At 42.0% G+C, this 16,848-nt stretch overlaps 1 protein-coding gene across 1 annotated transcript; it reads right to left on the bottom strand.

Annotated features, from left to right (window-relative positions):
- Nucleotides 1-1,020: 1,020 nt before the first annotated feature.
- Nucleotides 1,021-14,925, bottom strand: elovl6 (ELOVL fatty acid elongase 6). The gene is made up of 5 exons (XM_061834137.1): nucleotides 14,793-14,925; nucleotides 14,585-14,668; nucleotides 3,948-4,079; nucleotides 3,141-3,292; nucleotides 1,021-1,727 (listed from the first exon to the last, which is right to left on the bottom strand). The coding sequence occupies exons 2-5, from the start codon at nucleotides 14,665-14,667 to the stop codon at nucleotides 1,291-1,293; spliced, it is 804 nt and encodes a 267-aa protein (XP_061690121.1). The 5' UTR covers nucleotide 14,668; nucleotides 14,793-14,925; the 3' UTR covers nucleotides 1,021-1,290.
- Between the last annotated feature and the right edge of the window lie 1,923 nt (nucleotides 14,926-16,848).

Here is a 16,848-nt window from a genome sequence, read left to right on the forward strand (position 1 = left end):
CCAACTACTTATTACTCAATTTTACTTACTTGCGGTTCAGAAAGTAAAACATTTGAGCAGACGACCACCTAAGACTCAGAGTGGGCCTACTTCAAAATTTGTGACAAGGCTAAATCTGTGTTGAATGTAATAGTTTTAGGCGTTAGCTTCTCAAATGCTAATAACGCTTGTCAACCACGATACTTATTTTTTGAATTGCTTAAAACTCACCTTTTTCCCCCCAAGTTAATTGGCGCATGTTTTAGCCCCAAATGGTCATCAATAAATTTTAAATTTCTTTTTTGACTCAACTCAACAATTTATTCCTAATTATGCGAGTTGTCTTTCAAGGGTGAGCAAAATGCACCTAGCAAAAATACCTCAACCAAGATAAGACTTGAAACTGTATGCCAATAACGTAATGAAAAAAAAAAAAAACTACAACACGTTTTTAGTGAACAAACTTGGTCTTATTTCGTCACTTTTTTAAGAGATACAGTAACTTCCACAATGAGAACTTGAGAACACTTACAGTGCGTCGCACCTCGAGAGGGAGCCCTCATGACAAGTATGGATTTGAACCATAGAAACCGACCTTTGAACACTTTTTGTTGTAGTCATGATTTTGAAACAAAAGCAGCTAATACGTTTGGCATGTTTTCTTTGACATACAGTGCAAATGCACATAACAGAGACTGTTAATAATAATAATAACTAGTCTTTTAAAATACTCATGACAGTAAAATTAACTATTTGCATGGTTCCCCGCCCATTTTATAAAGCAACTCTTAACAGACCATTTAGAAATCTTTTCATCCTCAATTTCCTGGATTCAAACCCTATATCCTTAAGTATGTGAGGCAGGTTTGCCAACCACTTAAACCTTGTTTTATATGAAGTTATACATAAAGAGAAACATATATCATTTTGGAAGAACTGGAACAGCCGCTTTTGTGTCCTGACGTCATGCATATTTCAATGAGCAAATGGCTGAACAAAAGACCTGAGAAAATGTGGCAAATGCTCGACAAAAAAAAAAAGTGAAAATTAACAACTTTTATTATTTGTATTGACAGATAAAAAACATAAAACACACACACACCGACAAGACGAAAACAAATGTTCATATGTAGTACTGTTTAAAAAGTCAAGTAAACACAACGCTTGTGGCAGATTTTTCGATCAAGTGATTTAAGACTACTTAATGAGGGACTCGAGTTTTAACTTCAGTTTACGATGGCTTCATCACAGTGGTCCACCTATCATCCTGCCATCAGTCATTTCTTTTTTCCTCCCTTTTTTGTCACCTTTCTACTCAATTTTCTTCACAGGGGCGGGTGTTTTGCTCTTGCCCACGTAGGCCCCCCAGAAGAACTGCACAAAGAGCACGAAGTAGCTGAGGTACATGAGCGAGGACCAGACAATGTTGTGCATGTGCGACGGGCATTCGTGGCCCTGCTGCATCCACGAGTACACCAGATAGTTGACCACGCAGCCCATCAGCATCTGGGTGATCTGTGTCAGCGTGATGAACATGGCGAAGTTGCGGGACACTTTGAAGCCGGCCGCCCGCAGCGCGTAGTAAGAGTACATGACGGCGTGCACCAGGTAGTTCATGGTCATGAACCAGCCCCCCCCGGCCACCATGTCCTTGTACGAATACCAGGAGTACAGCAGTACAGTGATGTGGTGGTACCAGTGCAGGAAGATCAGCTTCTGCTTTCTCAGCACAATGAACAGCGTGTCGCCTGTGCACAGACCAAGACAGTAAGCTCGTTATTGGCATCCGATCCAAAGTAGGGCTCGCTTCCTAGGGTTGCGGTGACTGACTATATTTAGAATTGATTAGTCCAACGATTATCACAGCAACTAATCTGACAAAGATAGATTTTACCTTATTAATAAGCAACAAAATGTGCGTGAGAAGTACAGGTGTTATTGACGTTGCCATCCTCACATTCTACTCACTTATATGTGATTGAGTGTATATGCCTTTAAAAGGCGGGGCCTATCCTGGGGAGTGATGTGGGTGTCAGTGAATGAAACTACCGTAATTTGCAGCTAATGGATAAGTTTCCAATTATGCCATCTTGTGTGTCATAGAGGTCAAAGAACACAGGTCATAGGTGAAGCGTGAAGTTTTTTACTACCGTTAATTCATCCGATTTGTCTCAGGGTGGTGGTGACACACAAGATGGCGTAATTGGAAGCCTATCGATAAGCCGCGACTTTTTTCCACACGCTTTCAACCCTGCGGCTTATGCGGTGATGCGGATAATTTGTGCATCTTTTTCTAACGGCTGCAAGGGGGCACTCGAGCGGAAAGGGTAAGAGAGACAGGTGGAATAGATGTGCCGAGGAAGTGACTTTTACCGGTATGTTTTTTGTTTGTTTGTTTTTTTAAACCGGTCCTGTTAGTGCCGTGTCTCAGTGATTTTTACTGGTATGTTTTGCTTCTCCCGTCCCCCCCTTTCTAAACAGCCCTGTTAGTGCTGTACTATCGTTAGCACTGTGCTAGCATGTTGCTGCCGCGTCTCAGTGATTTTTACCAGGTTGTTTTTGTTTTTAAACGACCATGTTAGCACTGCGCCAGCGTGTTGCTGCTGTGTTACTGTAGTGCCTCGGTGATTTTTATTGGTATGGTTTTTTTTGTTTTTTTTGTTTTTTTTTTAAAACCAGCCCTGTTAGCGCCACGCTAGCGTGTTGCTGCCACATCTCAGTTATTTAAGTACGTTTTATGCAGCTTATGTATGGACCAAATGGTATTTGCTTTGCAAATGTACTGGGTGAGGCCTATAATCAGGTGCGCTCTGTAGGTCGGAAATTACGATAGTTAGCTGTTGTGACCTCAGATTAGTAGCTAGCAATCACAGTTGAAACAAACTGCTATATTAGAATTACATTAAAAACAAAGTTTAAAAGAAAGGTCATCATCTCAAGATCAAGTTAAAAAGTTATGAATACTAAATGAACATGCATTTTTATTCAAATGAAATGTAAAAACAAAATTACCTTTTTTTTTTAAAAATTCAACCATTTGTTGAATAAAATACATTTAAAAAAAATAATTTAAAAAAATTGTTTAAATCAATACCATTTCACCCCCAGTGCCACAAGGAATATGTTCTACAATGAGGGTCGGGGGGAAATCCTCAACTTACCCAGTTCTGGCGCTTTACTTAGCACAAAGGCGTAGGCCCAGAATTTGCTGACGGGCCCGTTGTAAAAGCTCTGGTCGCAAACTGACTGTTTGAGCCCTTTGGTCATGAGGATGTACGTCATGTAGCTTCCAGTGCGCACGGCGCCAAATATACTGTAAGAAAAACATGCCAAAAAAACAACAGTACATATCATTGAACTGTGGCCTACAATACACAGCGTTTCTGTTTGCTGAAAGACATTCAGCCTCGCATGACATTACGTAACAAGAATGGGTTGACCGAACTCAGCCGTTGCCAAACATTTTTATGCAGCAACACCCTTTTTGGAGATTAAATTTTCAGCGCTCCACACCACATACTCAGTACGATGGCGACACAAATAATTTATGGAGCCGATCAACGACGTGAACGATCGAATGATGATGAAAAGCCGATCAACAAAATTAGCATAAAATGGTCGTGATTGGGTGATACCAAGCAAATCGGCATAAAGTCGATGACAAACATACAATACTTTTTTTTTTTAAGGGGGTGGCTAGAACAGTTTAATGGCTTAATTGCAAAGGCAAAATATGATTTTAGAAACGAGGTCACTGAACAAATTAAAATCTGAATCTAAAGGCACGACAGTTCTTCCTAGGAGTCCGACAAGAATTGTAGACCTCTGAATTGCAATTAAATCAAATCCTGTGTCGCCAAAACATTCCCCTATCTTTGTTAGATCCCTTTACAACTTTTTCTAACGCAGAGTCAGCAAAAAGGAAAGGAACCGTTTGTACCAACTATCACTTGCTCCTTTGCCCCCACCTGAAAACTGCGAGCGTGAGCGACCAGAGCACCAGAGGCTTCCTCAGCTCGAACTTCTCCCGTTGTTTCATGACATGGCGGCCGCCGAGGATGCAGGCGGCGTAGAGGGCCGAGAAAAGGAAGGATTTCTTCCTGTAGAAGGCAAAAAAAGAAAAAAAAAATGTGCATTTTACAGCAGTGGCAAAACAATGTGCAATATGTTACTGTTGGGCATAACTGTGGCAAAAAAAAAAACAAAAAAACTTGCTGTCCACTCTTTCAAACATATGTTGCAGAAAGAAGGCTCGGCGAAAGGTTTACCCCAGGGGTCTCAAACTCAATTTATCTTGGGGCCGCTGGAGCCGGAGTCTGGCTGAGGCTGGGCCACAGCCTCGGCGCACATGGACTTATGTGGAATTTAAATTGGAAATTAAAAACTATCCTATCTTCTCAAACATTTTTTAACACAAAATAAGATGAAGGACGCTGGCATTGGCATTGCTACTGTAATTTTCTCATCGAAATGCATTTCTCTGCTTGCATCAAACCCGGTCGATGTCACACGCCCGACAGCTACCTACCCCACCGTGATTGGCTCGTCAGGTCCGCACACAACACTGTAAAAGTGCCATCCATATAAAACTCGAGGGCCACGCTACCATTATACTTTCATATTAAGGTGGGGGCTACAAAATATCATTTCACGGGCCGCTAATTGCCCGCGGGCTGCCAGTTTGAGACCCCTGGTTTTACCCACTACTACTACTGTACATGGCGGCGCCCATTTGCTGTGAGACACGACAGTGTCGGCAAACTCGGAATAATCACGGCATCGAAGCTAGAGAAATGTGGTACTCACAATCACACCTACGGGAAATTGAGAGTCTCTAATTAATGGACGTTTTTGGGATGTGGGCGGAAACCGGAGTGCCCGGAGAAAACCCACGCAGGCACAGGGAGAACATGCAAACTCCACACAGTGGAGGGGCAGGATTTGAACCCTGGCCCTCACAACCGTGAGGCCAACCCTCTAACCAGTTGCGCAACCGAGCTGCCACATAATTGTCAATCAGATCAAAGACGTCAGCCAAGAAGATAGCAACAATCACACGATAGCAACGTCAAGGCTGGACTGCAGGATGACATCATCGCCTCTTAATGCTCTTTTTTTTTTTTTTTTTCTTCCGCACTTGGGCACAAGTTATGCCAGCTATGTTTGACACATCTCTGTCAATTCCCATCATCGAGTCATTTATAGAGTTGCTGCATTTGCAATGTAACGAGCAGCATCATAAACATGAACGCATAACACATTGTCACCTCCGTCATGCACAAGTTGGAAGCATCGTGCCAAACGCAGGAATCCCCCCCGCCCCGTTCCCTTCCCCCAGCGTTGTTTGGAACTGCTGGCTAACCTGCTGTGAAACTTGGATCCGTATTAGATGCTCCAGGAGATTTCATCTGTTACATAATCCTGCGTTTGCAGTCTGGGGATGAGTCTGCAGTTGTCCTGTCGGACATGCTATGTTTACTGTACGGAAATTGTGCAGACAAACCCCCGATTGCACAATGAAATTGGGATATGCAAAACATAAAAGAAGACAGAATACAATGATTAACGCTCTCCCACATGCAATAGCTTACAAAAATGTTTAGCAAGTGAAAATAGTCTTACTGAATTTGCAGCATTAGGAGTTCATATTTGCTATAATCAAAAGCTACAGTATTTTCACATTATTGTTACATTTTGACACAGTACGTATCACTTATTTGATAGCAGCTTCACAATCCTTTCATCAAGTCAACGTTTGAGAGTTTCTGTTCAAATTTCGTTTGAGGTGTTGCATTGTTATTAGGGGCGAGTACCAAAATTTACCGGTAGTACGATTTTGGGTACCGACTAAAATAGAGTATTTGTTCAAGTAGACTGAATTGTGCCATATTTCAGCACCTCAGCATGCCCATTGCGACAATAGGAGTGGAAGAGTTGGCCAATCTCCACGGTGCACTCGAACGCAGCGGTGCAGCACAAATATGTATAAAAATACTAATTTTCAAAAACAGCAGAGGCGGCGCAGAGGCTTCCCAGCATTCCCTACAATGTTACTATTTGTAATACAAATGTGAACTTGGAAAAAGTCTGGCTTTTAAACTTGCATTTGTTATCATAATAAAGTAACCCTAACCCTGTTGCCAATATGTTTTTGTTAGCACTTCATACTTTGTAATAGTTTCTTTGCATTATAAAAAGAACCTTGACTTTTAATCCGGTCTTTTTTTCCCATTTTATATACATTTAAGATATCGGAGGTTATGATTTTAGAGAAAAGAGAAATAAATTTTAAATATTCTGAGATTTTGTGATTGACCAAATTATTTATTACCACAATTGGTCGTGCATGAAGATTTATTTATTTATTTTGTTAAGGAAAGCCTGGTTCTTCTTTTGGTACCACGGAAGAAAGTGGTCAGTCTGAAATGTCCACATACTTTTCAGGTCACTTTCACACCTTTCAAGACCGCAGTGCGCATCTGTGTGCGTGCGGCGCATGATGAAATTCTTTCAGACCAAGAAGTGGCAGGCATATGAGAAGGAAGCATGCGCGTGTAATCCAATTAACCAAGCACCTCTGGTCCTGATGACGTCACCCTTCTTCTTCTTCGTCTTTTCCTTTCGGATTGTCCCGATTAAGGGTCGCCACAATGTGTCATCTTTTTCCATCTAAGTCTTTCTCGTGCATCTTCCTCTGTATCACCCACAGTCTTCATTTCCTCCCTCACAACATCCATCAACCTTTTTTTTGGTCTTCCTCTCGCTCTTTTGCCTGGCAGCTCCATCCTCAGCACCCTTCTACCAATATATTCACTCTCTCTCCTCTGAACATGTCCAAACCATCGAAGACTGCTCTCTCAAACCATCCAACTTTGGCTGTCCCTCTAATGAGCTCATTCCTAATCCTATCCAACCTGCTCACTCCGAGCGAAAACCTCAACATCTTCATTTCTGCCACCCCAAGTTCTGCTTCCTGTTGTTTCTTCAGTGCAACCGTTTCTAATTCGTACATCATAGCCGCCCTCACACCGTTTTATCGACTTTGCCCTTCATCCTAGCGTAGACTCTTCTGTCACATAGAACACCAGACACCTTCCGCCAACTCTTCCTACCCGCTTGGACCCATTTCTTCACTTCCTTACCGCACTCTGCATCGCTCTGTATTGTTGACCCCAAATATTTGAAGTCCTGATGACATCACCCATTAAAAAAAAAAAAATTAAAAACACACAACATGACCAATGCTGCCACTTCCAAAAGGTATCCAAAAATAAAATAATAACTAACAAATTTTGGGGTGAAGTGTACATTTGGACGACAATGATGAGGGACTTAAGACTCATTTTAATAACGCTTCACCATTTAGTATTGCCTATCTATCTGGGAAACCTGTGGCTGAAAGGGGCTCATTTGATAAGAGTAGGAGCCCTGGAATTGAGATCACTAATGGTTGCGTCTTGTTGCTATTGGTTTCCTCCGTCTAGCCGTTCAATGGGTTCGTAGACCAGTGGTTTCTTTCTTCTCTACAGGTCGGATTTTTCCTCACAATTGCTCATTGGGCCACTCAGACAACGCTCTGGTTTTTCATACCGCCGACAATCAACTAGGATAAAATGTAATCTTGGTCAAGGTCAGAAATAAAGGAATTGGACGCACTTTTCCAGCAAGTTTGAAGGGAATGTACTGTACAACGCAGTTCTGTTACGTAGCGTATTGTATCCCCTCCAAGGTCGGCAGATACCACCCCTGGAGACCTTTCCGCAATCTCTCCGTGCGTCTATTATCTACACTACATATCAAGTGCCGAGTAGATCCGACGGCGGATAGACATTTGACAGCAAAATTACCTATCAGCCATTCCGCTTGAGCAACAATTCAAGATAGGAAATTCTTTGAGGCCACGTCGAGATGTGTTGCAACACTAACTTCAGGGCGTCAGTAGCAGGGCAGGCATTTTACGACATTTATTTTTATCTGCAACGAAGTAACTCGACGATCTCTGAGTCACAGACTTTTTGAGGCTGTTGTAACTAATCTGCTGAAACATTTACAAATGACTTAATAAATTCACATCTGTGTGAAGTGAACTCACAAGTAGCAGGTGATTTAGTCGATTTGGATATTTCCCCATTTCCGAGATAAGAGGTGTAATTTACCCATATGCAGTCACTCACATTTGAAAAATGTACAGGTGTGGTCAGTCATGCTCGCGGATAAAGCTGCAGGTGTGATTAGGGATGGAATCTCAAGACGTTAAAATAATTTACTGGATTAATATAACATAACTGTAAATTAAAATACATAAATGGAAAAAAAATTCAAACAGAAATGATAATTTTGAATTTCAAGTGATTAGTAGAACATGATGTAAAACAGTATTTAACATTTTTCAGCAATAAAAATTCTTAAATCTGACAAACTTTATCTGCAGAAAAGTTAAATGCACTGGCCTGTCAAGAATAAACACGAACGGTCTTGTTTTGAAAATTCTGAAAATTTTGTTCAACATAAATCGGAGTTAGTGGCAACAAGCTAGCGATACATTGTAAAAAAAACATTCCTGTCGGCAATCGTAATGTAGTGTTGTAATCTAGTGTAATTTACGGCGGTATCTATTGTCAATCTATTAATGAAAGCTAGCACTAGATGATCTATACTGTATCTTCCTGAAGCATGTAGAGAGGAAAAGTTTTTAACTTCAAGATAACGTGGTACCACGGGGGAAAATGACCGTTCGCATTTAAAAATACAGACAGACTAACGATAGAACTTAGATCAAGTCAAAGTAAATCACAATCTCATACTTATTATAGTTAGATACTGAAACATTATCTGTGTTATATCCCAGAAATGATTTCAGTGTAACTGAATTTCCTTTGGCCAGGCTCATGATGCTTATGACTTTCGACGTAAATGTGCTCGCAGTCCGTGAAGCAACTCTGAAAATGCGCTTTTGGCGTCACTTCCGTACATGCTCAGTACGGTTACCTGTTTTTGGGTGAATCCAGATTGTTTAGGAGCAGGCTTGTTTTGTTAACATTAATGAAATAAATTAATGTCAAGACTACAACAAAATAAGCAACATCTTTCAATATCTATTTTTTTTTTCTACTCTTAACAAATTTTACGCGTGTGATTTTTCGTGCCCGGCTGTGCAGATTTGCAAGAGAGAAGGCGCGCGAGCACGGTCGCGCTCGTCAAATAAATGTTCCTCATTGAAATGTATCCAAATGCCATTATTCCGTTCCAACCTGCAGTATCTCCTTTGCACATTGGTGAATGCGGATCTTTTTTCCCCCCCTCCCCACTTCACTTGAACAGTAGTTTATCTGAAGTTCTCTCCTAACTCAAATATTTCCTCGCAACAAGCGCTGGTTTGGGGGTGGACGGAGACAAGTACAAAAATGTGTGAAACGAAGAAGAACTTCTGGCTAAAAAGAACTGCTCATTTCTTATTTGAAAATATTCTGCATACAAAAGAGGCAACGGGTTACAAACACAGGTCCTATGCAAATCATACCACAAGCTTGTTGCGACTACCAGAGGACACAAGACTCATCTCCATAACAACCACAAAACGTTATATGAAAGGTTTCCAAAGCAGCGCACACGCGCAAGCATGTACACAGCCCGACAGTGTGGGTCAATGCACGGTGTTTGTTCTCATACACTTCTCCTTGAATTGAGGTCTATTGGTGATTGTTCCTCATGGGGGGTTTGAGTCAACTGCTTTTATCTAGCTCCAAAAAAGGTTTGATACTCTAATGTAAATATCACATCGCCCTAATTCTGCAAAAACTGCACACCCTAAGTGGGAAACGACATGATTAAGCACTTGCAATTGGGTTCAAATTACATTTACATGCATTTCAACATAGGTGATTTTCATATTACTATTTCAGCAAGGCAACAAGTTTGGGACACGCTATAAAAAGTAGAACGTTTTAAGCGGGGAAACAAACTGGTCTAGTTAAGTGATCAAGAAACTAAACAGCCACATAAAGAAAATGGTTAATTATTAAGATAGAAAAATGGAGCCAGGTGTCCCCTCCATGTCTCTATAAAAGGTACTCGCTGAATGGGGTCAATGTGGGCTGAAGAACATTAATAATTCATACTTTTTTTTTCCCCATCACAAGTCATATCGCCATGCCAATATTCAACGTTATCAGATATTTTGCTATTATCATTCAGCCTTATTCACAAAAAAAATGAAAAAAAATTCTGCCAAACGACAGCCAAATTCCTGTTCCTATGGCGATACATGGAGGTGTTGGTCTTTGAGGATGTAGTCCTGCCTTCTTCGTTGCGCTTTGCCAACACGCGAACAGCCTTTGTTACCATGACAACTGGAGGCAGAGCTGCTGTGGATGGAGCAAGACTACACGCTCGTATTCAAAAGCCAGATTTTCGCGATCAGTCATTTCAAATCCCCGCCCAATTAACGTGACCTTTAACGTGTGCAAAACTTACTTGGATTTCTCTTTACAAGAAGTAAAAACAAACTGAAATAATGGGGTTGCACAAGTTTTCACCCCCCCCTTTTCTAATTGGGACGTGGCACTGTTCCCAGTCATAATCAAACTCGTGTTTGAATCTGCCACCATTTCAACAGCCTGTGATTGCTCCAAATGGAGTTCAGATGTTCAACTTAGCATTTCCAGACTTTTTTGTTTTTGCTTTCTAGCAAACTTTTTTGTGCTAACACTGCCTGGTGTTTCAAAATGTTCATAACTCCTCACAGTTTTTCAAAGGGCGCAGTTGAAGCTAAAGAAAATCAGCCCCAAAGTATGATCTTGTCACCACCACCATGTTTCACTGTAGGTTTGGTGTTCTTTGAGATTTGCGCCAAACATTTCACGACATCTCTTCGAGAGATGTTATTGTCTGATGAAAGTAATGTCGAACTTTATAGCCACAATACCAAAAGGTATGTCTGGCACTACATCAACACTGAAAAGATCACTGAAAGAATAAAACACCTTTCTTTGAAGCAGTTTATCTTCAACTGGAACAGGAAGGAATTGCGAACAGTCTAAAATACCAGTGTTACAAAAACACCTTCAGTCTTCTGCAAGAAGATAGCAACATTTTACTTGAGGGTGTGCACACTTATCAGACCACATTTCAGTCATTTCTGTAATTTTGCCTATTGAAAATATAAACAGTCGGAAAAAGGTGGCGTGCCCTCTCCAGGTCGGGGTTGAGATTCTTCCCCAAGTGGAGGAGTTCAAGTTCCTTGGGGTCTTGTTCACAAATGAGGGAAGAATGGAACGGGAGATCAACAGACGGATCGGTGCAGCGTCCGCAGTGATGCAGACTTTGTATCGGTCCGTTGTGGTAAAGAGGGAGCGAAGTCGAAAAGCGAAGACCTCAATTTACCAGTCGATCTACGTTCCTATCCTACCCTCACCTATGGGCATGAGCTGTGGGACAAGAACAAGATTCCGGATATAAGCGGCCAAGATGAGTTTCTATCGCAGGTTGTCCGGGGTCTCCCTTAGATATAGGGTGAGAAGCTCAGTCATCCGGAAGGGGCTCAGTGTCGAGCAGCTACTCCTTCACATTGAGAGGAGCCAGATGAGGTGGCTGGGGCATCTGATTCAGATGCCTCCCGGACACCTCATTGGTGAGGTGTTCCGGGCATAGCCCAACGGAAAGACGCCAGGGACGACCCAGGACAAGCTGGAGGGACTATGTCTCTCGGTTGGCTTGGGAACGCCTCGAGAGCCCTCCGGAAGTGCCTGAAGAAGTGGCTGGGGAAAAGGAAGTCTGGGTATTCCTTCTGAATCTACTTCCCCCGAAACCTGACCCAGAAAAATTCATTAGTTATTGAGGTTGGAGGTCACAACCATAAAAATGGTTTTCAAATGATTCATCTTGTCTTCAATTTACAACAAAAACCTGGCATTTTGAACGGGGGTGTGTAGACTTTATATCCACTGTATGAGGTAACTGCTTAGTTGACCGCAGATTGATCCGCAAGGTCTCAGACAGTAACAGCAGGGACTGTACTTTCAGACCAAGGAGGCAACACTTCATCACCAATCTGCCAAATTCAGACAAATTAACGTCGTGGATCCTCGCTTGTGTCAAATACAGCGGACAAACTGGCACGATAAATTTCTGTTACATGTCCCCTTGGCTACTTCCTATGTGGACATTTTGGGTTAAATTATTGCACTAACAGGTGGAAAATGATTTAACTAAGCCAAACAGGCATACCACACGCTAAAAAATAAAATAATTCTCTTCCCCTCTGCTTCCCTATGAAGGATTGATGCGATGTGAAAGCAAAAAAAAAAAAAAAAAAACAGGAGAAGTACTCCAGGCATCATTCCTAAAGAGCTGGCCCACATCTACCACACTGACAGAGAAGGCCGGCAGCCCACCCTGCGGTCGCCGATGTTGGATCCGTTGGAAGTTATCAGCGTCATTTTGATGCAGCCGCACATTCATATGAATGGTTATTAGCCTCTGGAATTACATTAGCGCGAGGCTTCCTTGTTTCCGACTGTCAACATTCGACTTCAAGCCTTTGCTAGTGTTGAGCTGCAGCATGACTACACAAAATGCAGTTTTTGAAGGGGAGATATTACAGACAACTGGCTTTGCAGTGCCACAGTCAGAACTGCTCACAAATAATTCCGTCTGCGGACAAACACACTCGTTATTTGTGTTGACAGGAACCGATGACGACTGGGACTGCATCTTTTTGCTTTTTGGCTCAAAAACAGCCTCAGTCTGACGCCCAAGAAAGTGAAAACTCCAAGGAGTTATGACGCTTAATCAGATTATCATCAAAACAAATGAAGGGACTGAAGACCTGAATGTCAAAATGGCATTTAGGTTTCTGGTCACACGAAGCAGTTTGACAAAATCTGCCACCTGTTCAAATATTAAGAACACGAGCAATGAAGGTTTGACTTCTTTCTATTCAAACCCAAAAGAGGAACAGAAAACTATTCTAGTTGCATTCATGTAAATGGAAACAAATCACCTTTAAGGGAAATTCAGTTCACGAATAAAGTCTCAAATTCTATTTGCTAACAGTTTAGCTAGGTACAAATACAATGTTTTTTTTGGTTTGGTATTACCGTGGAAAATGTGTAACCAAGCGGCATTTAGACCAAACCAACAACATTGTGAATTAAAAAAAAATATATAATAATAATAATAATAATGCCAACTTTGAGGCTCGTGAATTTTTGGTAGAATGCAAAGTGAGGGTCGATCAAAATTCTTCTTTTGTGGTTTCGGAAGTTACGCAGTGCCAAACTTAAGACTTCATGACGACATGAATTTATCCTGATAGCTTAAGTTGTTCATCATTTATTCTGATTTTCCAAAATGACCAGTTTTGCTCTAAAAATAAATAAATAAATAAATAGATAATGGCCATTTATCATCTCGTCATCTTTCCCAAAATGACTTTTTGTCTTTGATCCTTCCCAGTCGTTGCGGCACCGTCGATGAACTATCACGTCATTTACGTAAACTTAAAGATAAGAGCGCACTGACATCTGCACCGCGCCAGTTTACAACTATGTAAACTATACACAAAGAATGATCTTATGAGGCAATATGCATAAATAAAATGGGCTACGAACAGGATTACAGTCTGGCGTGTTAATTGGGTTTTCTTGATCCTCATTGTGTTTAAAATTGGTATCTAAGAGTATCCATTCATTTGGTGAAGCAAACCACTTTGGGAAAGGCCCCAACACCCTATCCACGATCCTCATTAATCACCATTTAAGACTGGTCATGCCGGTTTGACAGATAAGGTTTCCCGGCCCTTGCTTTTTTTACCTATTCACAGTGATAAAGACGTTTGCGGGTCCCTTGTCCCCTCGCTGCGCTTTATATAAACTTTTTTTTTTTTTTTTTACCCCTCCAGTTTAAAAAGCAGCTCATATTTGGCATTGAACGACCGTGTGTGGGACATCTTTACTACGAGACAGATGCCTGCATAGCAGAGGAGCGCCCCGATTGGCTGCTTCTCTGTCAGCAGACATCAGCAGAGCTTTCTGATTGGTCCTTCCCCAGTGCCAGGGCATGGCAGACTCCCGGTGCTGCTGACCCACGCGGGCTCATGTATACTGTCCAGACGCATGTAATGGAAATATGATTCATGTAGATGGCTAATTCATGCAGGGAACTTTTGTTGAGTTAGCCACAGACGCGAGACAGTGATCCATTTTTGGCTTCTTTTTTGTCAGGGTAGTGGGATACACACCAATTTAAAACGCATTGAATCCATCAAAATACAACGTTCAGACGTGTATTGAATGATATTATGATACATAAGCATTGATAAAAGGCATTTTTTTTTAATGACGAGTTGCATTTTGCCTAGCTTGGACTCATTCATTCAAACCACGTTAAGCTAAGCTTGGTATAGCCGAGGACGGGATGACCTTAGCAGCACCATCGCGGTGCCTGATGCCCGCAGGGGGATGAAGGGTGGGGGGCGGGGGGGGGGGTAAAAAAATGAAAAAAATCATGAATCAAGGGCACCATCACTCCACCGGTTCGGACGGAACGGCAACGCTGGTATCGGGGCGTTGCAGGCGCTCGACCGGAATGTTCAACCCGGGCTTACCAGTTCTCCTGCATCCACCGGATGGCCTCCTCCTCGTTGAACTGCCTCTCGAACTCGTACTCTTGGAGGGCGAGCACCGACATGCTGGCGGAGGGAAAAAGGGGGGGGGGAGGCGGCGAACTTCACGACAGAGAGAGGTGGCTGCGGTTTTTTGTGCTGTTTGGTATGAAGCGGAGGAGGTCTGGTTTAGCAGCAGCCCGCCACTCACATCGCCCTAAGCGGACGCCGATGTCCGGAATCCCGATGAAGTGACTGGCTGCGAACCGAGCTCGTCTTCCTCCTCCTCTTCCTCCGCCGGCCGGCCTTGTTATGCCCACGCCCTCCTCTCGGCTCGCGCGCCTCAGGTCCTAAAGCCGGACAAGTTTGCACACCACAATGGATGCGTTTCAATTTTAATCACATTATCAATATGTAAGACTTTTTTTTTTGTCCGTGGGTTTAACGAAAGGTGTGTGACTTTTATTATATTTAAATCTAATTTGAAATGTAAAGTGATTACATTTTCAATCGTTGCTACAATTCGCTGTCTAAAATTCACCGTTTGTGCCCCAGGCAGGACACCCAGCCAATCGCAGTTACGATTTCTTAGTCACGTGACGTCACATACTAAGAAAGCGTAACTGGATTGGGTGGCTATTCGCTTCTGACAGGAAGTAACCTTACCTCGTGGCACAGATGCTGAATTTCAGACAGCAAATTTTAGCCAGTTGAATTGTTAATATTGAAAACTGACACTGAAATACTGTACAACTATTGAAAATGTGATCGCTTTACACTTCAAATTCAAAGCCTGCTTTCTGTGACATTTCTAATTCAAATCCTATTTCAAATTTAAAATTGAAGACGTGGATTCAACGTTGAATTAACGTTGTTTCAGGTCGCGACGTCACACATCCTAAATTCAACGTAAATTCCACAGTTGAATTTTTACATTGTCAAATAACGTTGTTGCAACGTTGATTCGTTGTGGATGTCGCAACTAACGTGATGTGTCAGTTATTGTCTGAAAATATTCCCATGATGCAGCGCATGTGATGCTGCCATTCTGAGTTTTCAAATCGTCAGCAATCGTTCATTGTGATTTACAATTTTTATCGTAATTAATCTGTCCAAACTATCAGTCCGTCCGTCCAGGCTGTCGCAATTTACAAATACAATGTTAAAGCAACGAATTTTCGACAATGGACATGGACGTTGTTTCAACGTTGTAAGACAACGGTGATACGAGGTTAGATTGTGACGTCGTCGCAATTTACAAATACAATGTTAAAACAATGACTTTTTGACGTTGTAAGACAACGTTGATTCTAGTTTAGATTGTGATGTCGCACTATACGAATACAATGTTAATACAACGAATTTTCGACATTGTAAGACAACGTTGATTCTTGGTGAGACTGTGACGTCGCACTTTACAAATACAATGTTAAAACAATGAATTTTCGACGTTGTAAGACAACGTTGATTCTTGGTGAGACTGTGACGTCGCACTTTACAAATACAATGTTAAAACAATGAATTTTCGACGTTGTAAGACAACGTTGATTCTTGGTGAGACTGACGTCGCAATTTACAAATACAATGTTAAAACAATGACTTTTTGATGTTGTAAGACAACGTTGATTCTAGGTTAGATTGTGATGTCGCACTATACAAATACAATGTTAAAACAACGTATTTTCGACGTTGTAAGAGAACGTTGATTCGAGGTTAGATTGTGATGTCGTTGCAATTTACAAATACAACGTTAAAACAACAAATTTTCAACATTGGACCTGGACGTTGTTTCAACGTTGTAAGACAACGTTGATTCTACGTTAGTTTGTGACGTTGTCGCAATTTACAAATACAATGTTAAAACAACGAATTTTCGACGTTGGACCTGGACGTTGTTTCAACGTAAAATCTACGTCTTGTGCCTGTTGTTTGGTGGCACTAATCTACTTCCATACCCGTGGTTCATGTACAGATTTGAAAGTACGTCTAGATATTTCAGAAGGGTAAATAAGTAAATCCATCCGCCCATCCATCCATCCATTTTCTGAGCTCCTTATCCTCACAAGGGTCACAGGAGTGCTGGAGCCTATCCCAAGTGTCAACGGGCAGGAGGCGGGGTACACCCTGAACTGGTTGCCCGCCAATCGCAGGGCACGTTGAGACAACGGCACTCCCAATCACACCTACGGGCAATTTCGAGTGTCCAATTCATGTTGCATGTGTTTGGGATGTGGGAGGAAACCGGAACGCCCGGAGAAAACCCACAC

Source organism: Syngnathoides biaculeatus, chromosome 11, assembly GCF_019802595.1.
Source record: "Syngnathoides biaculeatus isolate LvHL_M chromosome 11, ASM1980259v1, whole genome shotgun sequence".
Taxonomy (NCBI): Eukaryota; Metazoa; Chordata; class Actinopteri; order Syngnathiformes; family Syngnathidae; genus Syngnathoides; species Syngnathoides biaculeatus.

Bases quoted from the DNA above. Each gene is read 5' to 3' on its own strand.
- elovl6 (XM_061834137.1), bottom strand. From the start codon at position 14,667: ATGTCGGTGCTCGCCCTCCAAGAGTACGAGTTCGAGAGGCAGTTCAAC. The intron at 4,080-14,584 runs GTAAGCCCGGGT...TGCCTTCTACAG, and splicing joins CGGTGGATGCAGGAGAACTG to GAAGAAATCCTTCCTTTTCT. The intron at 1,728-3,140 runs GTAAGTTGAGGA...GTCTGTGCACAG, and splicing joins AAGTAAAGCGCCAGAACTGG to GCGACACGCTGTTCATTGTG.